The sequence below is a fragment of the Ceratina calcarata genome, unplaced genomic scaffold, assembly GCF_001652005.2.
Source record: "Ceratina calcarata isolate Rehan_Ccalc_2016 unplaced genomic scaffold, ASM165200v1 scaffold372.2, whole genome shotgun sequence".
NCBI lineage: Eukaryota > Metazoa > Arthropoda > Insecta > Hymenoptera > Apidae > Ceratina > Ceratina calcarata.
In genome coordinates, this window is record NW_017160340.1 from 90,985 (window position 1) to 116,499 (window position 25,515).

Consider the following 25,515-nt stretch of genomic DNA (forward strand, 5'->3'; position numbering starts at 1 on the left):
AAAGTACAAAGGAAACAATTAATATTCACAAAAGAAATTGAAAATGTCGAATTTAGAAGTATATAAGGGTACGCGGTGCCCGACGGCCATACTGCCACCTGACAAGGCTCGAACTTGCCTTCGGGCCGTTACCGCGCCCCTTGATATTTTATATCGATTCTTTACAAACATCTTTACAAACTATAATTATTCGTTGATAATTACTAAGCTACTACAATAGAATGCTATAATAATTATTAATGCTAGTCTGTATTTAATATCAAACACACCCCTTGTAATACCCAATGGGAAGTGTGTTCTGTCGTTGTGAGGTTCGCTTCGAAGACCATACCCTCCCCCATAGCGTTCCGTCGATTCGATGTAGTATACACTGGTGTTGCAAAAGTATTCTGTAATTGATAAGAGATCCTGGTAAGATTATGAATGAACTACAATAAAATTCAGTGATCTTCATTCCATACTTGAAGCCTGAGTCTATGAGCTTCCACTGGAATGATGACGAGTACTGGTAATTCTTCAACTAAAACTTTGGGATGCGACATCTTGAGGCATTGTTCTTGCACGTCCCATCTAGCACCCTCCAAATACAGTCCGCTTACGTAACAACCCTATAAAAATTTTCTTATAAAAATTGAATAATATATATTTCTCAAAACTAAATTAAAAATAAGCCGAATCATAGTGACCTGGTCAGGTCGTTCTTCTATTTTATCGGGCCTAGTATGCCTCGATACTGTCGTGTATATGACAGAACGATCCAGAGACCAACTGTTTCTACGACAAGCCATTTGCACAAGGGCAGCTAAATAAGTCTCCGGGATATGCAAACCTGCTAGCCAAACGACTATAGGCTCATTAGCACCAGACTAAAAATTGTAGTATGCATTAACAATATAAATATCATCTTTCGTTAACATTATTCATACCCAGTTGCTATACTGATTTATTCTTTTCTCGAAGTGTTCCATCCATCCAGCCAAGGTCTTTCTTGTATCTGGCGCTAATCTAGCCCACTCTTGTGGTAATATGCCATTGAATAATGCCGCTGATATACTTTCGAGGGTCATGTCCATTCCGATTTCGCCGGCAATAGCCTAATTGTAAAAGAAATATTAATAGAATACTTTTGCAAAATATGTCTAAAAAAATATGATTTTGAATAAAAATCGGCAGTCTAAAACAACTATTGTTAGTAATAGTAATTGCGATTGAATTCTTTTGCCACTTCGAAAGCGGTGTAGAATCTTATTTGATGACTAGCAAGAAGAAGGCAATGAGGATTGTGAAATTAATTCTGTATCTGAGAAGATGAAATGTGTAAAAATTTGCGCGAGACTCAATCAAGTCTCCTCGTTTCAAATGACACTTTATAGCGCGAGTTGCAACAGCGAAGCGTTTTGGCACACGCGTTTGTGAATTTGCTGTCAGCGCAAATGGTTAAAAGAAAATAGAAAGAAAGTTAGTAACCTTTCTAAGATCCGTTAAGGTTCTTTTCATCATGATAATTAGTTTATTGAACCTGTCCAACTCTTGGAAAAGAACAATCGCGGTTGGAGTTATCATCGGCCCGAAGTTCTTTCTAATTCTGACAAGATCGAACTCCACAGGAACTTTGTCCAATATTTCCTTAGCGATGTTGTCGATAAATTCTTCTTTACTTATTCCAGTCTCAGTTACCTCTAAAATGTATTCTCTTTGAAATTGTATAGGAAATAGATATAATTTGCATTCGTGGATAGAACTTACTCTTTTTATCCAGGTATACTTAAGAACAAATAAATTTCTACATCGTAATGTTTGGGATAAGTAGAAAATGAGCCTCGTCATATGCTTACCAGCTTGCGGTTGTAATTCTATAAGGTGGCTCCATATTTCTTTTGCCGCTAGGGTGAAATACCCAATTTCGGCGTTTGGATGTAGTCCAAATACCTCTGGACTATTCACCAACGGTAGCTCCGCGATGTACGCGATATAATCGTCGTACTCCCCTTCTGCTGGTATCACGTAATCGACACTCTCGTCATGATAGAAGTGGAACGGTTGAAAAACGTCGAAGAGGAAATCCCCGAAATATTCGTCCATGTAAGTGTGAGACACTCGGCGATCGTAACTGTCTATCACGCGTCCTCCGTACATTACCTAAGTTAAACAAAAAAAAATAGTTTTAAATATACTACTAAAAAAAATTATAGCATGACAAGAGTGTCGCCATCGAAAGAAAAGTCATCGTCCCATGATAATCTCTTCCTGACTAATCATCTTTCAAACTTAGACAATTTTCGACACTTTCGTCATGTTATATTTTTAATAATATAGATGATTCCAGGGATAGAGGCATCTATTCATATTGGAAGAAACTCACTTCTCCTATCAGATACTTCAGGCTGTTCCAAGGGATTCTGGTGTCATTCGCTGCAAGAGCTTTTGTCAAGTAAGTATCTAAAATAGTAGCGCAGACGTTAAAATCCGACTCGTTGAAGTCGTAACGTATATTCCACCCTATTTTATCGTATCTCCGTCTTTCCTATCGACAAAAGTCGAACGATCATTTAACTACAGTGGCAGATCGTATTTGATAAATTCTACTGCAACTCACTTGGACAACTGCGTGATAAAAGGCTAACACGTAAATCAGGTGTTTGTATGCAGGATGTTGGCAACTTTCAAGCACGTGAGGACTCATATTTAAATAAGTGTTCTCGAGATTCAATTTCAGCCCACTGGGCGGTTCCGTGACCACTGAATACAAATATCAATTGTATATTTGTTACGATACATATCATAAATCATTTATTGTTCTAAGGAACCTTTCAAGCATTGCTGCAATATTCCAATCGGGAAATTAGGGGTGGGATCGGTTGTAAGCCACAATCGGAAGTCAGGATGAGGTAGACCAACATTCTCTAATAGTTTCTCCAGATCTCTGGTAAAACTTAATAGCAAATGGCAATTTTGAAACATTAACCACTGGCCCCTAGACACTGCTATTTGCAGTAATTCTACTGCAGTCTAAAAAATCATAGATTTATTATAAAGGTATTCAGTATTAAAATCAGTACGAATATTAATGGGAGTGGTTGTAAATTAATGGCGGATTAGTATTAATTAATTGAAAGGAAATGACGTACGTGCTCTTGACCCTGGCCAAGGGATAGGTACTTAAATCTGCCACCTCCGCAGCCATATCTGTCTGCTAATTTCATTAGTTCCGATGTTGGATCGGATCCAGGGCTTAGAAGAAAGACGACAGGCATCGTCGGTGTACTTTGCTCGAAAATTGAATCGAAGCTAATATGGGGCGGAGTGATGTATTCTTCTCCCATAATTTCGCTAATGTAATCGATGATGCTTCGATAAACTCTGTCGACGCGGAAGCAGCGTATTAGCATCAGCTTTTCGAATGGGTTCAATTTGTCCGAGTAATTCAAAGGAAAGTTTTCGGCTTCCGGAGCGTCCATGTCGTACCACTGAAAAATTATAATTTTTTCTAGACAGGAAATTGCACTTATGGTAGCTCTTATTTACTCTTGATGAAAGTGTTTCGCGGCACCCCTAAGGTTGTTCTAAGTAATAAAAAATAATCTGTGCAAAAATACTACTACTATTACTATTATACGTACTGCTTGCCATTCGGCCGTTTGCGCGGCCAATTCTTCCGGAAGCATTACGAATTTATCTGGGAAATCAGTGCTCAACTTCAACAAATCCGTCCACCCAGCCGCGGGCAACCATTCCGTAGGATTGATTTTAGCTGCTTTCTCTAAGGCGATAGATCCTTTGATGAAGAAATCCAGTTCCTTCTGACTGACGTGCCCCTCGCTCTGCTCTAACTTCGTGCAGATTTGAAACGAGAACAACAATTTGTGCCTTTCGAAAATTCCCGTGCACCCGTAATCGTAAACATTTTTCGTCAGCATCGGTATGATGTTCTGAAGACGACGGTTCAACGTCGGATCTGGCAGCGCTTTTCTCAGCGAATAAATAAACACCTCCACGTAACTGTTCAACGAGTATTGATACATCGAATTGACCATCGCCATGTCTGCCAAAACGAAGAAGAGTATCGCTCCTCTCTTCGCCACCGACCGATACCCGTCCCGAAGTTTGTTCACGTCGGCAGCCGTCACTTCCGCGAGGTACAGTTTTCTCATCACCTCGTTCGCGCTAGATTTCGTGTTTTCGAGAGTTTCGATCAGCTCGATGTTGTCCAGCATGTTGCCCACGTTTGTCGCGATTTCACGAAGTAAACTATTTTCTAATTCCTGAAGAAGATTCTTGTTCTCGCTGGTCTCAGCGATTAGGCTCTCGCGTTGCTCTTCGACATCCGGTCTTTCTATCCGGACGACCACCGACAACAATTGATCTTCCAGTCCCTAGATGTTGTTTTTTATCTTACTAATATTGTATAAAGAGAAAGCTCTCGTAAAAAAAACGATTGAAATATTTGCATTGAAATTTGTACTGCAATTAGGATTTTATTTAAAATTAAGAAACGAACCCCTGTGGTAACCATGTAATTAATAACAGTCGCTTTGGCGTATAAGGCAGGATCGAATATGGGATTGGACATCTTCGTGGTAAGATACATTCGGAATCTCGGATCGTAATCGACTTCCTTATCGCCAAGTAGAATGAACACTCTACCTGCGGCAGCTGAAACACAATTTTATCATCAATACCCGTTTATTTTTTTAATTGAACATAAATTACTTTGTACATTCTTCGATAGAACATTGCCTAAAACAGGATCCACTTCGTCGACGTCTTGAAATAAGACTGGCAGACCATACTTTATTGCCAGTTCCACTTGCTTCAAATAATCTGTGTCCGTGAACGAAAGGATCTTCAAGTTCTTCTGTTCTTTTTTCTTAATCCAATTTAGAGCTTGTTGTTGAGGATCGATACAAATTGGGAATCTCGATGCTCTCATCGTGAGTATACCGTTTTGCACGGATAATTCATCTGGTGGCAAACTTTCGGACGTCCACCTTAAATAAATTACAATATGAATTTTTCTTCATTTCGATCAAATAGAACAGGAACGGAGAATTTCGGACCACAAGATAAAAATAGAACTTATTGCTGATTGATTGATAAAAAAGGTTCTCCATCCCTGAAATAGGATAAAGACATCTTACGTGCTAATTTCAACATCATTGCTCAGCTCCGTCTCAATTTTGAATGTATCGGTGAAAGGAATCTGTTTTTCCACTATACTGTTCCACCAATCCTTGTACAACATCTGATTTCTGTACTCGTATGAGAACGGCCCACAATAAGCAAGGAATCCAGCAGAGAGCAAACAGTTCCCAGTAATCTTCTCTATCTGCCCCTGAAGATTCTCCAATTCCTTTCTCCATCTTTCATTCTCAGAGGACAATCCGTTTATCAGCTTATCAGCAGCTATTAGACGCCTCTGAAGTAAATCCGTTTCTTCCTGCAACTTCTGTCTTTCCGCCATAGCGCTCTCATATTTTACGTTCAACTCTCCTATCGTTTTTTCGATTTTTTTCAATTCTCGTTCTTCTTTTTCCAAGTCTTTTCGAGCTTGTTCAGATTCCGCTTCCAGCTCTTTAACTCTCTCTATCTTTGGTTTTACCTGAAATAAGAAGTTTATAAAAAACTTTGTAAACCAATCTGTTACTTGCGTAAACCTCTTAACAAGAACCAGAAGCGAGTTAATATGTATAACTGTAAATGGGAGGGGAACCCTTAAAATCCGTAGTTACTACATTTAAACAAACCTCTCTGTAAACGGCGCAGTAATCGAGCACAGCTAATACGAATTTATACAATCCGAACCCAGCCCTGCTGATGAACTGCATTTGATCCAATTTAGTGGATTTCTTTAAATGCGCTCTGACTGCTTGTTGCTGCTTGAGCGTGATTTTCTCGCAGTTCATCTCTTGCAGCAGTCTTAAGAACGCTGGGTCGCTCATCATCCCCTTCGCACCCTTCCAAGAGATATCTTTGACGCCACGTAGTATTGCCACGCATTCTGAGACAATTTGGACAGCTTCAGGAGGAGTTGCGAAAGATCTGAATTTATTAAAAAATAACTCCATTATTATTTTTATATATGCTATTCAAAAGAATAATTTCATCACAAAATTTTTCTTGAAAATTGTTCAAGTACGTAATGATTTCTCAGCAGCCAATCATCGACCTATGGTCATTTGTTGCTGAACAATCATTCTCCGAAACTGGGCAATTTTCAATATAAATTTCGAGATGCTATAACTTTCTTGATTAGTGTATTTCAGAAGAAAAGATAGTAGACCTTATTTCGGTGATGTCTGCTTTATCTAATTCTGCAAGTGCTGCCTTAGCCGAGTCCAAGGCGGGTTGCGCTTCATCCAATGCCTGTTTTGCTTCTGATTGCTCTTTGTTAATGATTTTCCTCTTTTCCTTTATATTTATTCTTTCTTGCTCGCTCAACTCTTTCTTCTCCATTGCGATGTTTGCACTTTCTTCTATGGAGAATAGCAACTGCTCGCAATTTCTCGTTTGATCCGCCACTTTCACTCTCTGCACGGCTAGAATCTCATTTAACTCGTTCAGCGTCAAGGAAGCCTCTGCGATCTTCTGTAGACCTTTGCAATAAGAACAGTGCGATTTCATCTTACTCACAAATTATGAATAGACTGCTGCTTTTATGCAAAATAAAGTATTTATGATAGTAATTTTAAAAATTTGTTATAAACAGACATTTATTTTATATTTCAAACACTGTAATATGCTGTCTGCTTTTAATATTCTGTGTTTGCTCAATATTTTGGCTTGACTCCAATGCTCGACTGCCCAAAGATTTGGATGTGCCAAGTTCTCACTTGAGGATCGTGCTACTCGATATATCGGGTACTCGCACAATCCTAAAGTTTGTATGTATTTTCTGTATATTGAATTTCCTTATAATGCATAAAGTTCACAGTCTAATTATGATACTTAAAAAAATGTTTTCAAATAGAAAACCTCCAGAAAGTCGATCGCACTGCGAATTTATGTAATGCTTTGTGTCCACTAAAAGTGCCAGGTACGTGGTCATAAAGTCTAGGTAATGTTTAGGTGTTACGTAGTTTCTTCTTCGCAGTTTTAGTTGAAATTCCACTGTATAGTCGCAGACAGTTTTATGCACGAACACCATGTGCTCTACTATCACTTCTCTGTAATCTTGTGGCACGTTCGGATTCTAAAATGAGTTCTATAATGTTTAGATGATAAGTAACAAATTAAAGAAAGAGAATCGAATTGTTACATCTCTGAGAGTGACGTTAGCCACTGCTACCAAAGCCTGTTCAGGCCAAGGGAACATCCAATCTATGGTGGTACTGTTCACCAATCCAGGGTAACTGCGACATCTCGTCCTCAATAAATCTCCCTCGGGGCTCATCGATAGGGCAATTCGTAAATTCTCGAGACTCGTCTTCACGAAATACGACCATACATTTTCTCTGAAACCATAAACGATAGGCTTTCATACATTTTATTCTAAAGTTCAGTTAAGGTGGTTCCATTAAAATGCAAGACACTGCAGATCGTAATGAACATATCGGTACGGTTAAATATTCACGTTATTGAACAAATTTTGCAAATGAAGTATATAGGAGTCTATATACACTGAAGTACATGTTTAGATATTATTATTATTATGGTCATTTGTTGCTGAACAATCATTCTCCGAAACTGGGCAATTTTCAATATAAATTTCGAGATGCTATAACTTTCTTGATTAGTGTATTTCAGAAGAAAAGATAGTAGACCTTATTTCGGTGATGTCTGCTTTATCTAATTCTGCAAGTGCTGCCTTAGCCGAGTCCAAGGCGGGTTGCGCTTCATCCAATGCCTGTTTTGCTTCTGATTGCTCTTTGTTAATGATTTTCCTCTTTTCCTTTATATTTATTCTTTCTTGCTCGCTCAACTCTTTCTTCTCCATTGCGATGTTTGCACTTTCTTCTATGGAGAATAGCAACTGCTCGCAATTTCTCGTTTGATCCGCCACTTTCACTCTCTGCACGGCTAGAATCTCATTTAACTCGTTCAGCGTCAAGGAAGCCTCTGCGATCTTCTGTAGACCTTTGCAATAAGAACAGTGCGATTTCATCTTACTCACAAATTATGAATAGACTGCTGCTTTTATGCAAAATAAAGTATTTATGATAGTAATTTTAAAAATTTGTTATAAACAGACATTTATTTTATATTTCAAACACTGTAATATGCTGTCTCCTTTTAATATTCTGTGTTTGCTCAATATTTTGGCTTGACTCCAATGCTCGACTGCCCAAAGATTTGGATGTGCCAAGTTCTCACTTGAGGATCGTGCTACTCGATATATCGGGTACTCGCACAATCCTAAAGTTTGTATGTATTTTCTGTATATTGAATTTCCTTATAATGCATAAAGTTCACAGTCTAATTATGATACTTAAAAAAATGTTTTCAAATAGAAAACCTCCAGAAAGTCGATCGCACTGCGAATTTATGTAATGCTTTGTGTCCACTAAAAGTGCCAGGTACGTGGTCATAAAGTCTAGGTAATGTTTAGGTGTTACGTAGTTTCTTCTTCGCAGTTTTAGTTGAAATTCCACTGTATAGTCGCAGACAGTTTTATGCACGAACACCATGTGCTCTACTATCACTTCTCTGTAATCTTGTGGCACGTTCGGATTCTAAAATGAGTTCTATAATGTTTAGATGATAAGTAACAAATTAAAGAAAGAGAATCGAATTGTTACATCTCTGAGAGTGACGTTAGCCACTGCTACCAAAGCCTGTTCAGGCCAAGGGAACATCCAATCTATGGTGGTACTGTTCACCAATCCAGGGTAACTGCGACATCTCGTCCTCAATAAATCTCCCTCGGGGCTCATCGATAGGGCAATTCGTAAATTCTCGAGACTCGTCTTCACGAAATACGACCATACATTTTCTCTGAAACCATAAACGATAGGCTTTCATACATTTTATTCTAAAGTTCAGTTAAGGTGGTTCCATTAAAATGCAAGACACTGCAGATCGTAATGAACATATCGGTACGGTTAAATATTCACGTTATTGAACAAATTTTGCAAATGAAGTATATAGGAGTCTATATACACTGAAGTACTTGTTTAGATATTATTATTATTATTATTTCCTATATATAATGGATTTAATTTGTTAACAAAATCATAATTTACTTTTATAAACTATGTTAAACTAAGATTTTGGAAGTTCTTGTTATGTAACTTGATTTCAGAATTTTAATAGAACCACGTTAATCGTTTAAATAAGTAAATTGATAAGAGACTTGGTAATTCCGAAGCCAGCCTCCACCGCCTGATCTCTACAATTATTAATGATTTCCTCCTTGTCCTCGTCGGTAAATAATGACGGTACCACGCCAGTCATCAGCATGTTGTTCACCAGCTCTAAGAAACTCTCGTCAATGATATTAGCCGCAGTGAAAAGGAAAACGATTTTTTCATCTTCCACACCGACCATATTGTACAGATTTTTCATATCTTCGCGAAAAGTAGCCTCGTTGTAGCCTCGAGACAGACTAATTTCGAAGGTCCGATAGCCAGCTGCGAAGGCTGACAATTTAATCACAGACTTTTTCCCGCTTCCGCCGATACCGATCATTAGCACGTGGCCTCTGTGCATCCTAAGCGCTCGGTGTACTCTAGTCAAATGCTCGAGCGCGTCGTTGAAGAGAACCATTTGCAATTTGGTCACGTTCCTGTCGTTGTAGTCCTCGTATATCTGCAGGTGTCAAGTAATCAGAAATTTTAGTACGTAACTCGATTAATGAACAGCGTCATTAATCACCTCTAAGAACAAAGTATAGACAGCTTCGTAATCCAACAAATCTTCGTAGAATCGTGGTTCGTCTTCGTTAATTGCATTCCTGAAATCGCCGAACAATAGGGGATCCCTCATCACGTATTCTATCAATTCAGGGTCCTCTTCCCAGACCTCGTCAATCTTCTCCTTTATGTAATCCATCACAACTTTCTCGTCCTACAATCAGACAAACACATTTATGAAATACGACGATCATATGAGGTCACGTGATTATCGTAGCTCCTTGAATCAAGGAACTTTCGTCCCTTTACTTACTTACCTCCTCGTTTATCAGACGATCACATATGACTCTGATAAACTCGTTCCTCCAAAGTCTGATAATCTGTTTCACTGTCGACAGATAGTCAGGGTGACTCTGAAGTAATCCAGCCGTGATCCTCGACAAATCTCGCATGTTGAAAACGTAATGGAACCTATTCGGCGTCGGTAATAGCACTGCGGTTACTTTCTGAAAAATATAAATATTTTTATTCATTAATATTCTTTGACTATAAACAATCATTATGAGACTATTTATACACCTGATAAAGATCCAGAGTTATGTTAACCAAGGTTTCCAAGATTTCTTGCACTTCTTCTGCGAATATTTCTAGATGTCCACCCAGTATACATTTGTAGATATAATTAAGAGTTTCATCAGCCGGGAATATTACGTTGTATACAGAAAACATGGAGATGAACCTAGGATCCACCTCGTTCCTTCCTCCGCCAGGTTTTCCCATGGCTGCTAAATAGCCTGGCAAATTATTTATAAAGACAGTTCAATTTCATTCAGAAAATGTATGGACACATGATTGAAGAAATGATCACTTGTGGAAGCTTACACATGTCGTCCATGTATTTCAAAGATAGATCCTTTTCACGATCGTAAAATCCACCTTTCTCAAATAGAAACTTAAGAAGTGCGATAGGCTGTTGTGTGCCATAAGTGTCAACCAGAGGCATGTTCATGTCGTCGATGAAGACTAACAATTTTTTGCCAGGCGGTGGACCATAAATCTCCCTCGTTCTTTTCTCGACGACAGCTTCTATATTTCTCTGTACATCCATCGAAGTCGTTCTCGACGAAAAATTGATTAGAAGTTGATTCTGATTAATAGAACGATAGAAGTTAGCAAAGAAGAATTAGTTCACGATTAACAAGTACTGCGGATTTTTATTTATTTATTAGGTGAAAAAGTGATGGATGACTAATGCAAATCTTCTGATACGTACGTATTTTTCGGAGCTCAGATTTCGAAGAAATTCGTGAATTATGGCCGTTTTCGATGTGCCGGTCTCGCCAACGAGAAGTGCCGGGCGATTTCGTCCGTTCATCATTTCGATGAACCACGTGGTTCTGAGGGTGTCTATGGTAGGAACCAAAATTTCTGAGAAACGTTTTTCTCTGTCGTGCACGTAAGCTGGAATCACAAGTCTCCATGGCACCCAAATATTCTTTTCCAAATCCAAGAAGTAATCATATAGCAATTTATCCGTTACGGGGATGTATCCTATGTGCAATAAATATTCTATTAATCACCGATTCACCATCAGAGCTGCAGATAAATGATTAAATCTTTAGTTCAATTGAACACCAATTAAGAATTAAATTATTATACGCGAATTACTTTGCAAATATTTTATTATTCGAATAACGAAATTATAGAAATGGAAGTAGTTTCGTTCCTTGAAACTTACGCACAGTAGCTGGTTTCTCAACAGTGTCCTGAACGAGCATGAATCCGCAATTCTTTTTCATAAATTCGTCGTAGTCAGACCGGTTTTCGATGACCAAAGAAGCACCCAAAGACCAAAAGCAAGCTAGTATGTACATTGCTTCAAGTATTTCTTCTCTGCTGAATGCGGGTTCCATTGTTAATTCTTTATCTTCGTCTTCCTCAGTTTTAGCAGTGATCACTGGTTTTGTCTCCAGAATTGAAAGTAGACCATCGAACACGTGACAGAGTTGCACTACCTAAATACGAAATCAATTTAACGATGTACATTCGATCAGTTTCATTTCCAAGTTAAGACAGTTGTTGCCCTATTACGAGAGGGTCAATCGATCCAGGGTTTTGCTTAAAAATGTCTCGTTCTTCTATTTTTATTATTAGTTCTGTACAAATTTTCAAACAGTTTTCAATACTTCTGATTTAGACAATAGCTACCTTAAAGTGTGCGATAAATCAGTGAAAAGAAATAAATCAGAATTTTCTTGTCGCATTCGGTTTCCGTATTCAGTCAGTTTAATTAGCCTATGAAAGACTAATTGTTACCATGTTGAGTCCAGTTTGTGGTATGATCATTTTAAGAGGCTTGATCTGCTGCAGTCCCAGCATTCCTTCTATAATGAGTGCGATCGAGCCGTGCACGTATTTCTCGCACATTCCGCTCAATAACTCGTGATCCGATTCGCTTTTGCCTCGGATCCATCTGTCCATGTAAGGCTGATAGCCCAGGTTCTTTGGGTCTACGTACACCATGCCGGCTCTGGATACAGTGGCAGGCGAAGCGTACTGCAGGTCACCTACCTTTTATGAAAAGCGTGAATAACGTCCCAAATGGACAATTTACAGCAATATACCAAATACTGCATCACAAAATGCATTATGATGCATTGAAATTACCTCGAACAACAGGCTGCAATGATTCTGCATCTTGATCCTCTCCTGGTTCGCCAATGTCAGTAATTTATTATCATCCATCACGGAATTCATGTTCTCGATCCATTGAGGATCTACGTCGCCATCGAACAAAATGTATTTTCTCTCTTTCTTTTCGTTATCCAAAGGTCTATTAACTTCCCGAAATATGTTGCTGAAAAGTCCATCGGTCCAATCGCGAGTTACCGGATCCAAAACGCCATAGAGTTCATTCACTGTACATGCCTGTACGAAATTTTACTATCAATTATTGCTGTCATTATTATTTTCAGTAATATCGGAGACAGGGATGCAGATCTTTTAATATCAACTCATTAACGATTAACGATTAATCTTTAATCGAGAAATTCGAATTAACGATTGAATATTAATTATTAATTAGTTAAATGAGTTAAGAATTAAAAGTGAATCATTAATGCTTAATTGAATTAAAGATTTAATTGATTTTCTGTTACCCTGATCGGAGCATACCTTCGGATTTAGCGTGTATAGTTTCGTTGGTGTATTGAGACGAATTTGTGCTTTGCACAAAGTGTTTATAACGACAGATTTGCCGCCTCCTGTTGGTCCAACTACCATCGTCGAATGTCTGGTCATCATCACTTCGTACAACTGGACGACTTTATCGATCTGTTCATTTTTTTAATTAAATTACGAAGTAATATGTCGAATTCTCAATCTGATTTGCAAATTTTTCTTAGGCAAAAATACCTGGATTGGTAGCAAGGTATATCCTTGTTCTTCTAATACATGATTAACTGCTTCGTTAAAATCTGGGTAATGAACCCTGGGGCAATCGAGGTCCGGAAACAGATCACCGATCAGTCCCAAGAACAGCGGGACGTCATCGAAAATAAACTTGGGCAGATTCATGTCCCTGAGCGCCCTCATGAGCACCACATCCTCGGCCAGATCGCCGGATGTCCTTTTCAATTGACCAGCCATATTGAGCACAGACTTGAGTGCTCTTAGGCCAAAGTCGTAATGGTTCTGTTTGCTCAGTTGCTCCCGCGCCAGTTTGTACAATACCGTCATTTTTTTAGCGAGAACCTTTGCAGTCAGGAAGCCAGAGCTGAATAGCTTTATTTGACAGATGAGCTCGTTGTCTGGAACTATGCAGACCACCGGTCGGAAGAGAGCCTTCACCGATTCGGGAAGCTCGGTTCGACCGGCGTATCCCGGATTCATCGTGATGAATATGCCTACTTTCGAGTCGAGCACTATGTCATGACCTTCGAACTGTGAACGATTATAATAAATTTTTGTGAAGAAGTTGAAACGCAATAATTTGCGTACCATAAATCTGGAAGCCTTTGCCATCAAAGCGGAGCGTATAGTTTGTAGTTGCGTAGAAATAACAGACAGAACGGAAATATCGATGCGATTAAATTCGTCGAAACATCCCCAGGCACCACACTGCGCCAGTCCGCTCAAAGTTTTCCCGATCGCCACGTAATCCATTCCTTCGCCACAATTTGTCACAATGCAGAGCAACCCGAAAGCTTTTGCCAAGTCTTTCGTCGTTTCTGTCTTTCCTGTTCCAGCGGGACCTGATCATAAATTTTATGGGAAAGGATAATCATCTTCTTTGGAACCTTTTATTATTACAATTAATCTCCGGGCGCATGGCCATATTTCCTTCTGGAAATGTTACCTGCCGGGGCACCGCCCAGGTGCATTGACAGGGCTTGCGTAATGGTCAGGTATATTCTGTCCGTTAAAGGCGTGACTACGAGTCTGCCATTAAGACCCATGTATTCGTAACCGTACTCAAACATTCCCGTACACTGGTACACCCAAAGATTGTCCAGGTCGTGAACCCAATAAAACCTTCAGAAGATTTCAATTCAAATATATTTATCTTACAAGTTAAGGCCGGAACATCGGGGACACAGATTTTGATGTATTATGTACGGAGTATTCGGTAACTGGTGGTAAATACAAATAGGGAGTGATTCTAGATGAAAAAATAAATCGAAAATACAGAATAAAATGTTTTCATATGAGCCTTTGTTGTCGAGAAAATCGGTTTTGAATTTTCACCGGGTCATCGCCGATTCGAGTTGATACTTAAGATGTACAATCGAGATGCGCACCAATATCGATGGGTTCGATTTCGTCATGTTTAATATGCACACCGCAAATATTGATTTGCTGCCTTAAGTGAATCCTTTCAATTCATGCGGAGTCCAAATATCTAATGTCTCAGATGTCCCGGTCACCGAATGTTAGTTTATCTTAAGAATATCGACATGCAACCTTAATTGGCTTTCCCACTCGAATTCCGCGGGGTCCATAATGCTGTCTCTGACAAAAATTTCAATAATGTCTCTCATATGAACATCGATCGTCAATACCATATCGAACTTTTTTCGGTCGTTATTCGTTAACGTATCGCCACCCATTAGGGTCACCACTTCGTTTAGTTGATTATTAAGTTGTTTTAAGTACTAGAAATAAAAAGCATTGGATAAGAATTTCAAAATTTTGGAGAGTAGGTAAGATTTTAAATTATTGGATATTCGCATACAAGTACCTCTTTCATTGCGCGCATCTCTCCCTGAGATATTTTCACGAAAACATTCTCCACCTCCGCTGTCCACCATATTTGATCGGCCGCCAGGATCATCATTCCCTGGAAATCTAGCATCCATTCTGTTCTCGGTCTCCTGACCTGAAAGAAATTTCAGTGTTTCATCAATTGCTAAATATCTACAATTACTTTCATAAATATTTGGAGACTGCAGTAGTTGCAAAATTATCACTTTATAACGTACTTATCGAATTTCATTTCGTCGGTCGGATTAATGCGCTTTTGTATGAAAATAAATTAGAGTATTATTTATATTACTATAGCTTCCGAATATTTATGAGAGCGATTGTACTTATAATCTCTAATTATTCCGCATTGCTTTGATCTTACTTTTCCATAATTATAGACAGCTTTCTTGGTCAAGTAGCGATTCGAACTCTTCATCTCTTCCAAAGCGAACACCATCCATTCCTCGATCTTTCCTTCAGCGAGGACTACTTGTCGGAATTCCATCACTTCTTTCTCGGACGAAATCAACGCGGTGGCTACCACCCGCTCGGTATTGTTCAGTGTGAAACAGAACTTGTCTAGATTGTCGAACATTTTACCCACGTGTTCCTGAATAGCGACTGGCAAACCGCTGCCAAGTATACTCAGCAATTCATCGTCGCTGAGGAAGGTGAATCGCGGGAATATCGCTCGTTTGCTGTTCAAATAGTCCGACAGGGACTTCTGGCATCGATCCAATCCGACGACCATCGACTCGAACTCTTCCTGTCGACCTACACGATCAATTATTTTAATCGATTTTTCGAATCAAGATATTTGTTTAAATATTTAATTTGAGGAACATTCTAGGGCGCTAATAAAGATATTGATGAGATAAAATTCTAGAAAACAAAAAGATTCAGGTTTTAATGACGACAATAATTAAAAAGTAATTTAAGAAGTAATTCAAGAGTCTCGCTGTGACTCAGAGTTAAGTTAGGTAATTTAATATCGACGATTTTCACCTTTGATCGTGCAACACTCGAGCACATTCAATCTCTTCGAAGTGTCTACCATGATCTTTCTAAAAGACTTGTCTATTTCGTCAAACTTCTTCGCTTCATCTGGTAATTGCATTCTTATGTCGCCGCCCACGAAGATACCTTCGAGGTATAGCCACCTCTTCTGTAGCTGTACCCACAATTCCAGAACTTCGGAGATCATGTGCATCGTGATTTCCCACTTTTGTACTGTGTCGAGAAAGGGACCGATGAACTGCGAAGCTGCCATCCCGTTTACGTTCATCATATTGTCCTCTAGAATTTGATTTAGCTCGTCCACCGGTCCCAAAATGAATCCACGATCTTCGATGCCTATGAGCAAAACCAATCGTTCATCCTTGCTCTTCATTTATGCAACAGTTCTTAATCCTTGGGATTTGCAAAACTTTAATAAACCTTTATAATGTTTAACTACAGTGAATTCCAAATTTTTCCAGACTTCGGTCAGTTCTTTCAAGCCTCTCTCTATGGCAAGCTCTTTCACGGCGTTCGTCACAATTACTTTAGCTATTTCTTGATACTTTCCTAGCTCCATAGCGAACATGTTCTCTAGAGTAAACCTTGAAAATTCATATTTATTCTTTATTTCGGTGAATATCACCAAACGTCAGTATATCAATACACTAAAGTTACATTCGTGACGGAAGAATTAAAGAGCATGAACTCACCCTTTCAATACCCCTATTTCGTGTTCTCCCATGTTTATTAAAAAAAATTTTTATGTTTTGTTAAGTATATAATGTTAAATATTCGGAGACAAATAGTAAAGTAAAGATTCTGTAAAAGAAATAAATTGAATATTGCCCATTTACACATGCATACATGATGTATATTGATTATGAGATGAGATAAAAAGAAAGTATTGCATAAAAATAAAAATAAATATTATAAAAAGAAGCAAGTAAATATGAATATGACAAAATATATACATATAAGCACAAAAACACATAATTCTTCACTAATCACTCAACCACACATATCACTATTTTCTAAGTCATTTTTTACTGTCACACCTATCCGGGTCCATGTCAAAATATTGTCCAGTCTTTTCCATTAATTGTTTCCAATGTCTTTCTCTCATTGCCTCGTTCTTCAGTTCAATAAACAACGGGACGGAATTTTTGAAACTCCTCATGTTCGCTTCCAATGCTTGTCCAATGCTCATACTTTTAACGTTTTTCGGAAATTTGCGAAATTCTCTGATGAAATGATCCATTCCATCAATCAGTTGTTGAGGATTCAGGTTTACCCAGAGAGTTTGCGCCCAAATGTCTCTCGCGCTGATTTGTTCTTTATACAATTGATACAACAGCTCCATTCCCTCATAGTCCTTCTTCACTTTGAGGAAGCTCGAGTAATCCGTGGCTGGTAAATCGAACAGTATCTCCGAGTTGATTAAACTGAGGCGTCTCTCCTCGAGCTTCGTTATCAGTTTCCCATATTCCTGTAGGAAAATTGGAAGATTTTCAAGAAAATTTCGCTTTCTTCCTCTACAGATTCTTTTTTTAAGCCTGAGGAAATGAGCTCACCTCCATTTTCTTCAGTCCAAGTTCAAGGTCATCTCCAACGCTGCCAGGACCGTTGGCCTCGAAATCTTGTCGAAATTCTTCAAGTTCGTCGACGAATGTATTTATCTGCTCCTGCGTCATGTCTGAAAATCTGTCAGAAGTAGTTGCCAGTGTCGAAGCTCTGTACAATGCACCCAGGTACAAAGATTCCCAATCGCGTTGTAGATTGTAAGCCATTTGCTCATCTTCTTCAGGGAATGATATTTCGTGACCTCGAAACGTTCGAAATGTTTCCTAAAATATATGGTGAGTCGCATCAAATGCGAACATTTCAGATCTGAACTTTCAATCTTAACGTAGAGGAAACACGATTTTTATCTTTGATTTCAGTACAGAGTGTAGAACAGGACAGAGAGTGAAAAGAGAACGGAAGTGCGATCGATCGAGGTAGTCGACAGAGGTCAAAGGTGTTGGTCTCACTTTAATCAAAAGAATATCCGGAATATGTTAAAAATAAAATGATTACGAAAAAAAAAAAAAAAATAAAAAATTTTGTTGGTGAATTAGTATTAACTCGCATGAATATTTTGCTGCGAAGTAAAGAGCTTCTTTCGTTTTATCGGTTAATCATATTTGCTGAAGGCACACCTGATAGGTGGTGTACCGGACTTCTGCTTGAATTGCTGTTCTCTTTATATCAGCTATCGCCTGCATGACAGATGTGAAACGATCCAATCCAGTGATTACGAGTTCGACTTCGCTTCTGAAGCTTTCGATTAACAAATTCATTTCGTTCATCCCGTGAGCTGTTTGGGCCAGGAGGAAGTTTCCAAGTACTTGTTTCCATTCCGTAGCGTGTTGTGTAATACCGGTCAGCAGGGGATTCAGATTGATGCTGATCAAAAGAAATTATATTTAGTAAATCCTCTTTAAGGTCCATTTCGACTTACGATATTCATCGACGACTGTCGTTGACGAAAATCGAATATTGATATTTTTAGGCGTAATTCTCGAAATAATAAACGCAAAGATAGCCTGTTATAGGGGCGGCAATCTGATTGCAATTTCAGTGTTTCTTAATTGCAATTTCAATGTTTCTTAATTATTTTCGCTAAGACTATTGTTCTATAATTTCGTAAGCATTACCGTACGCAAAATAAATCATGATACGACGCCATCTCGGACACCTCCTCGAGTATGTTATCATAAAATGTGAATTTCTCATCGTACTGGAAGAGGGTTGGCTCGTTCGCCGCGTATTTCTCAGCGGCCAAATTTTTATCGAATGACCAGAGATTACTGTACTTCTTCCATCTATGCAGATAATGCCAACATTCGAGCGCTATTTTATGCGCCGACCTTTGAACCATTAGTATAATATCATTCACTTCCTACACAGATTATGAAATTTTTTTTATAAATATCATAAATATTTGTTAATATTTGTCAGAAAAATTTTAATCTCGATCTTATAATTTATTTTTAAGCCTTGCCTTAGCTAATATAGTAATAATTGATACTCTGAAAGTTCTGTTTTATATAAAAATCCGCAGCCTATTTAGTTACAAGCTTACTTGAATGCTCATGACATCTTCGAAGAAGGTGAATGAAACGTAAGTATCAGTTTCTCTCTTTCTTTGCGGTTTGCTTTCCAAGCAAGACCCGTTCAGCCACCTAGGAAACAATTTCAACTCTTCCAGCAAATTTTTCAAATTTTGTAAAATGACGGTGTAAATTTCACCCGGCGACGGCCTTAGAACTGCCTCAGAAGCTATTAACACAGCATCCACTTGAAACATTGGTTTATTCCCCATTAATCTCCTGTTGAAGCATTCTAAATTCTGGATCATGCACCTACGAAATCCATAATTCTCTGACTAATTTCATATTACATGTGATTTTCAGTGAGTTCCACATATTTATGCGCCGACCTTTGAACCATTAGTATAATATCATTCACTTCCTACACAGATTATGAAATTTTTTTTATAAATATCATAAATATTTGTTAATATTTGTCAGAAAAATTTTAATCTCGATCTTATAATTTATTTTTAAGCCTTGCCTTAGCTAATATAGTAATAATTGATACTCTGAAAGTTCTGTTTTATATAAAAATCCGCAGCCTATTTAGTTACAAGCTTACTTGAATGCTCATGACATCTTCGAAGAAGGTGAATGAAACGTAAGTATCAGTTTCTCTCTTTCTTTGCGGTTTGCTTTCCAAGCAAGACCCGTTCAGCCACCTAGGAAACAATTTCAACTCTTCCAGCAAATTTTTCAAATTTTGTAAAATGACGGTGTAAATTTCACCCGGCGACGGCCTTAGAACTGCCTCAGAAGCTATTAACACAGCATCCACTTGAAACATTGGTTTATTCCCCATTAATCTCCTGTTGAAGCATTCTAAATTCTGGATCATGCACCTACGAAATCCATAATTCTCTGACTAATTTCATATTACATGTGATTTTCAGTGAGTTCCACATACTCTCCTGCTCAAAAGTTTCGAGCACCCTCTTTTTTTACTTTTTGAACGAAGCAAATGTTTTCACGCATATGCAGATGTGTTTTTGAAAATATTCGTACTTGTATTAATATTACATTGCGTTAACGTGTTTTATAGTTGTACTTAGATTGGTATGAATATACGTGGGACTCACTTTACATATGTATTTCCATGAGCTTACGTTACGAAAGCAGAAAATATCTTTTTTTCATATTTCTCATAGAAAAGTTGCATGGACGGACTTTTACCCGTGTATGTTCTCAGCACCAAACTTTCTATTTTGATCAGTACTGGGCCTGTTGATTCATATATCGTAGTCATCGCAGTGACTAATTGAGTTCGTCGGTTTTGTATTTCTTGGAAATAGGTCTTCATACGATAAAAGGAAAGATTATGTACAATCGAAAAAATGTATTGAAATAACAGACAAAGAGAGGGGTTTGTGAACCTTGCATTGCAGAAGTTCCGTGCTCTCGCCCAATTCTGGCCACAGAGAAAAGAGATTGTACGTTTGCATTTCATTGTTTATTCTGTTATCCAGATCCGCCTTCATATGATTCACCTGGTCCACGATCGAGCTTAGGTTTTTCAACAGTTTGTCACAACTTTGAGCATAATCCGAAATGTTTAAAGAATTCCAATTGAAACGCATTACTCCCGGTTGAATGTATTTTTCGACTTCTACCAAGCTGTTCTTCATCAATTGTATCTGCGATGACAAATACAATGACGACAAATATTAATGAATGATATAAATGGTATAACAGATGTATTTAATCAGTACGTAATTTTTTATAATATTCATAATGGTTTGATATGTACGTCTGCTTTGTCCATTTTATCGATCATCCTATTGTATCGGTCGATCACTCTTTCCATCATCTCGAGATCGTTCCTTAATCGATTTTTCTGGATACTGGCATCCTTCACCATGGGAGATAATTCAAAACCTAATTGCTCCATCAATTCAGCCTGCGACGTGAACACAGAAGAATGAATTGTTTATAAAATTTTCTGAAATTTTTTTTAATCTCGTGCCCACGGTACCTCGTGTATGATCTCGAATACTTTGGCATCGAAGTTCACTTCGAAACGGAGACGGCATTCGACGAGAATCGATCCACTCATAAATTCTGTCCAAGTAATTTTTGTTCCCTGAGGAGCAGGAACATGCTTCTCCGAGGCAGTCGTTGTCGATTTTTGATCTCTGTGAGACGGGAGCGACGCTTTGGTCTCATGCTTCGTGTCCCCTTTAATTTGTAATTTAGTACCCGCAGAACTACCTGTCTCTAATTTCGGAAACTCATTAATGAAATTGAATAATTCGGAACAAACACAGTAGATCTTCAATTATTACCAATGCTCGGTTTGGACAGAACAGGTTCAGCTTTTTGAACCGATCCTTGAGGAGTAACTGATCCGGGGGATACGAAATCTTTATTTCTTGCTTTCTTTGACATATGAATTGTCTGGACGTTTTTCACGCTTACTGTTTTCTCGACTTCAGGAAATGTTAAGGCACCTAAAACAAATTTTGCTGAGATAGAAAGTGAGATCGCTTTATTCAGAAACTGTATATATGTATAGAATATTATTCTAGTTTTGTTCAAAATATACAGAATACATATTAACTTTTGTCTGGCTGAGATCGTATCATCCTCAGGATACTCCTCTTCATCGTGTTTATTACTATAAATTGAGCATTATCCGCCCACGTGTTGAACTTCGACTCTTCAAATGCTTTCATCTGTTTGGCTACTTCGTAGTACTGGCTGAAAGCTAGAATCTTTAATTTGCTGTGCTTCAATTCTGGAACGTTTTGAAGGATCAGCACGGGTCTTCGTAAGCGGTGAAACAATTGTCTCACCCAGTATATAGCACCAGCCATCGGTGGGTGATACGTTAATAGAGGAGGATACCGTTTCCCTAGGTTTTCAATGTCATAATTGATAATTCGAACGAGTGAAACGAGGTAAAGAAATTTACTTTCAAAATTCTTGTTTATTCGAGGGGCCAAAAGCCATAATGAACAGAACAGCTGTACCATTCCCGAAACCTTTTGATACCGAAAAGTGACCTGCACCACTATGACTTTTACCCCTTTAGTTAACGATATACCTCTATTAAATATTCCTTCGACAATGCTGACTTCTTTGCTAAATTGCTGCATGATGACATCGAATTTTCTCATTAACTGTTGATGAACTGTGGCTCTAGTTTTCATCTCTTTAAACATTATCAACATCTCGAGCGCGTGCTCCGCGCTAACTAACGCCATAAAGCACTCGTCGATGAAGAACTTGGCTTCGTTCTCCAAGAAGTGAACTTCTTCGTAGAACAAAGTCATCGTCGCTTCCCAGTTGTCTTTATTGAACTCGTCAAAGATATTGAAGTCAGCCTCCAAAAATGGAACGATCAATCTGTCGACTCTCTTTATTATGGTGTCAATTTGAGCCGGGTCGGAGATTATAGATTTTAAATTTGGTCCAAAAATGTTATGAAAATCCTGCAGTACGCTCGCTACTTGATTGAAACCGTCGCAAACCGATGCTATGTACTCGGTTCCTTTAAATAATCGTTTCTGGTCAAACTCCCAGCGCATTCCTTTGCCAGAAATTTCAATGTCTTCTCGATTCTTCAAGTACGAAAATTTCCAGTTTTTCAACATCGAGGAAGCTTGTTCTGTTTTCTGCAGTATCACTTCCAAAGGCTGCCTGTATTAAAACTTAATTACATTTTAATAAACGGTGCGGATTTTTATTACATAAAGTATAATTATAATAAATACGTAAACAAAATTAATTCGTTAAGTACAACATTATAAAAGTTTATATGTATAGAGTATAGGAAAGTGCATATGTCAAACTCACTTGAACAAATCGTTGATGCTTAAATGCTGTATAACGCTTTGACAGAGTTGCCACGAAATTCTTTCCAACAGACCCATCATCTTCTCCTCGTTTGAGTAATAGCTAGAGAGGATCCAAATCATTCTTAATCCCTCGGTTAGTGGCATAATCGATTGATTGATCAGTTTAAAGTTATCCGACTCTGTCATTATCTAAGTTAATTATCGTATTAATTTATGTTAATGAAGTTCTATCGATAATTAAATTAACAATCAGATTTTCTGTTTTGACTAGTTGCGTACAGATAGAAAATAATTTCTCGCAATTTTTTAAGTCTGCACGTTTGCTATTGTCTGCTACCTTGAAGTGTCGCGTGACAGTCTGCAGGAATCGATTATTATCCCTGGCGTTTGAGTAGAATTTCCACAAGTCCGAGTAAAAGTATTCGAAATTCGAGATGATAGGCGAGAGCACTTTGGTTAATAAATTCATAATTCTTTTCGCCATGGGAGTTTTCAATTGTTCGACCAGCATTAGCAGTCCCATTTCGCGATCTTGCCAGTAATCACATTCGGCCAATGGCCCTCGACCCTGTGGCACTTTCGTTTGGAACGATTCCAGAACCTACATGTAAAAACTTTTAGTATTTTTACATAAAGTTTCTAAAAAGAAAGCTAAGACAACTGTGAAAAACGACCCACTTTTTCTATATGCACTCCCCAAGACATAAGCACGGTCTCAAGTTCTTCGATGACCAGTTCGTTTTTTTCTAACATCTCCTCGGTAACGTCTGGGTCGTCGAGTTCTGGGATGTTGGGCATAGTTAACAGAATATCACCTTCTATGTGCTCCAATGTCCTAGTGGCGATATTTTTACATACGACAGAAATTTTTAATACAATACAAATGACTGATTTACAACACTATTTAACATTTAACTTAATAACTTTGGAGGTACATAAGCAAGACGCAAGTAGGCGTAAACTATGCATAAATAATATAATAAAAGGGATGACTAATTCTGATAGAATTTCACAGGGAAGAGTTTTTTCTAAATTACTAACCACTCAACGTTGCGTATTAATTTATCCAAATAAGACAGAATATCGATCTTATTCTGATCAACAGTACGTTTCTCTTGATCTTTCAAACTGGAGATTCTACTTTTTCTTTTCTCGATACTTATCGTGGAAAATTTGAGAGGTCTCGATTTCGTTCTGGCCTCGAGTTCCGTCAGCTTCTGAGTTGGAGAAGTTGCGTCTTCTTCGTCGTCTTCTTCGTCGTCTTCTTGTTTCGCCAGCACGATGGACATCCTGCGAAATTCCGAGGGTCTTCTAAAGACTGCACTCTGTTTACCAATGGAAAAATTATATAAAATAAAATTCTTTTCTTCATGTTTAATGTAAAGAAATTATATGTGTACTCGAGTTGCTATGATGTCTGTTAGGGTAGGTTCCTCCACCTCTTCTTCTTCTTCTCTTATTTGTTCTACGAACCTCGGCCCTCTAAATTGAGTTTCCACCAACGGTTTAAATACCTATGAAATGTTAGAAGTCAGATCTCTGAAACGTTGATATCTTCGCGTAATTTTATCGTACTTCGACGAGCATTCTGTTCAAAGAAACCAGAAATCTTCCCTGCAGCGATCCGACTACTAAATAATTCGTGATCAGCTCCTGACACTCGGCGTACGAATCGAAGTTTGGTACACCCTCGTCGGTGGTTCTTAGAAAATAGAACAACGTTACGTCCTGTAAATCAGGTCTGCTGCCGTCGACTTCGCCGCATATTATATGGAGGATGGGTGTTTTCCGAACTTTCTCCATCATTTTCTGTAATGAGAATAATTACACCTGAAAATCACGTACAATAGAACTCCGATTATCGGAACATCCGTTATCAACACTCTCCATTAAATGAACGTTCTTTGATCAAGACATTTTATTATCCCAGCATGTATGTACGCCAAGTGAGTCGGAAATCATTTTTTAAATAATCAGTTTCTAAGTTGTTATTTGCGAATGTTTCATTAAATATAATATTTGCAATGGGAGTAATTTTAATTTCCGAGGAAGCAAATCGGGAGCAATTTTTTAAAATAAATATTGTTGAGGAATATTAATATTACGTCATTGGTTCCGATAATCGAGGTTCTACTGCACCGACGTGATAATGGATAAATATTTTTACTTTTTTCAAAACATATTTATGCTGTTCTTCTGGCGGCGGAACGAAGTTCGGATCAAACGAGACATTCCTCTTATCACCCCGACCACCTTCATCTTTCGATTCTTCCGTATCTGTATCTTTCGGTTCTCCAGTGTCCGCTTCTTTCGAACCTTCCGCTTTTCCTTCGCCATCTTCTTCGTCCTTTTCATCTTCGTCATCCTCGCCGCCTTCGTCTCCGTTCTCAGTATCCTCGCTACGTTCGCTTATCATCGACTTTTGCTCCGACTTAAGAGTCTCCATTGATTCCTCGAGTTGACGGAGCAGAGCAAGTGGATCGACATCGGCCGTGATCTTAATTTTTTTCTTCTCTTTTTTTTTCTTCTTTTTCTTCTCCGCAATTTCACTTT

General features: G+C 38.3%; 2 protein-coding genes across 2 annotated transcripts; both read right to left on the reverse strand.

Annotated features, from left to right (window-relative positions):
* Window positions 1–46: 46 nt before the first annotated feature.
* Window positions 47–25,449, reverse strand: Dhc98D (Dynein heavy chain at 89D). Its single transcript, XM_026814296.1, has 55 exons — window positions 25,130–25,449; window positions 24,538–24,771; window positions 24,363–24,476; window positions 24,004–24,320; window positions 23,641–23,797; window positions 23,300–23,563; window positions 22,961–23,151; window positions 22,209–22,804; window positions 21,723–22,016; window positions 21,448–21,612; window positions 21,138–21,379; window positions 20,913–21,062; window positions 20,539–20,799; window positions 20,272–20,459; window positions 19,728–20,007; window positions 18,728–18,972; window positions 18,230–18,476; window positions 17,603–17,875; window positions 17,087–17,517; window positions 16,470–16,633; window positions 16,038–16,385; window positions 15,415–15,806; window positions 15,028–15,165; window positions 14,751–14,941; window positions 14,146–14,321; window positions 13,788–14,041; window positions 13,203–13,730; window positions 12,963–13,121; window positions 12,456–12,716; window positions 12,105–12,359; window positions 11,527–11,803; window positions 11,062–11,339; window positions 10,671–10,935; window positions 10,368–10,582; window positions 10,106–10,294; window positions 9,811–10,002; window positions 9,290–9,744; window positions 8,736–8,931; window positions 8,453–8,669; window positions 7,761–8,073; window positions 5,745–6,039; window positions 5,139–5,599; window positions 4,711–4,988; window positions 4,499–4,653; window positions 3,621–4,373; window positions 3,129–3,467; window positions 2,808–3,009; window positions 2,597–2,739; window positions 2,363–2,524; window positions 1,836–2,139; window positions 1,468–1,679; window positions 927–1,094; window positions 687–866; window positions 462–608; window positions 47–389 (listed from the first exon to the last, which is right to left on the reverse strand). Exons 1-55 carry the CDS (start codon window positions 25,406–25,408, stop codon window positions 243–245), a joined length of 14,337 nt encoding a protein of 4,778 aa, XP_026670097.1. The 5' UTR covers window positions 25,409–25,449; the 3' UTR covers window positions 47–242.
* LOC113464447 (dynein heavy chain 10, axonemal-like) lies at window positions 6,686–7,498 on the reverse strand. Its single transcript, XM_026814286.1, has 2 exons — window positions 7,256–7,498; window positions 6,686–7,189 (listed from the first exon to the last, which is right to left on the reverse strand). The coding sequence occupies exons 1-2, from the start codon at window positions 7,388–7,390 to the stop codon at window positions 6,926–6,928; spliced, it is 399 nt and encodes a 132-aa protein (XP_026670087.1). The 5' UTR covers window positions 7,391–7,498; the 3' UTR covers window positions 6,686–6,925.
* Window positions 25,450–25,515: the final 66 nt, after the last annotated feature.

Excerpts from the sequence above, each read along its gene's own strand:
- LOC113464447 (XM_026814286.1), bottom strand. The coding sequence starts at position 7,390 with ATGAGCCCCGAGGGAGATTTATTGAGGACGAGATGTCGCAGTTACCCT. Across the intron at positions 7,190-7,255 it reads CTAACGTCACTCTCAGAGAT|AATCCGAACGTGCCACAAGA; the intron begins GTAACAATTCGA and ends AACTCATTTTAG.
- Dhc98D (XM_026814296.1), bottom strand. The coding sequence starts at position 25,408 with ATGGAGACTCTTAAGTCGGAGCAAAAGTCGATGATAAGCGAACGTAGC. Across the intron at positions 6,040-7,760 it reads GCAGACATCACCGAAATAAG|ATCTTTCGCAACTCCTCCTG; the intron begins GTCTACTATCTT and ends TAATAAATTCAG. Across the intron at positions 4,989-5,138 it reads AATGATGTTGAAATTAGCAC|GTGGACGTCCGAAAGTTTGC; the intron begins GTAAGATGTCTT and ends AATTTATTTAAG.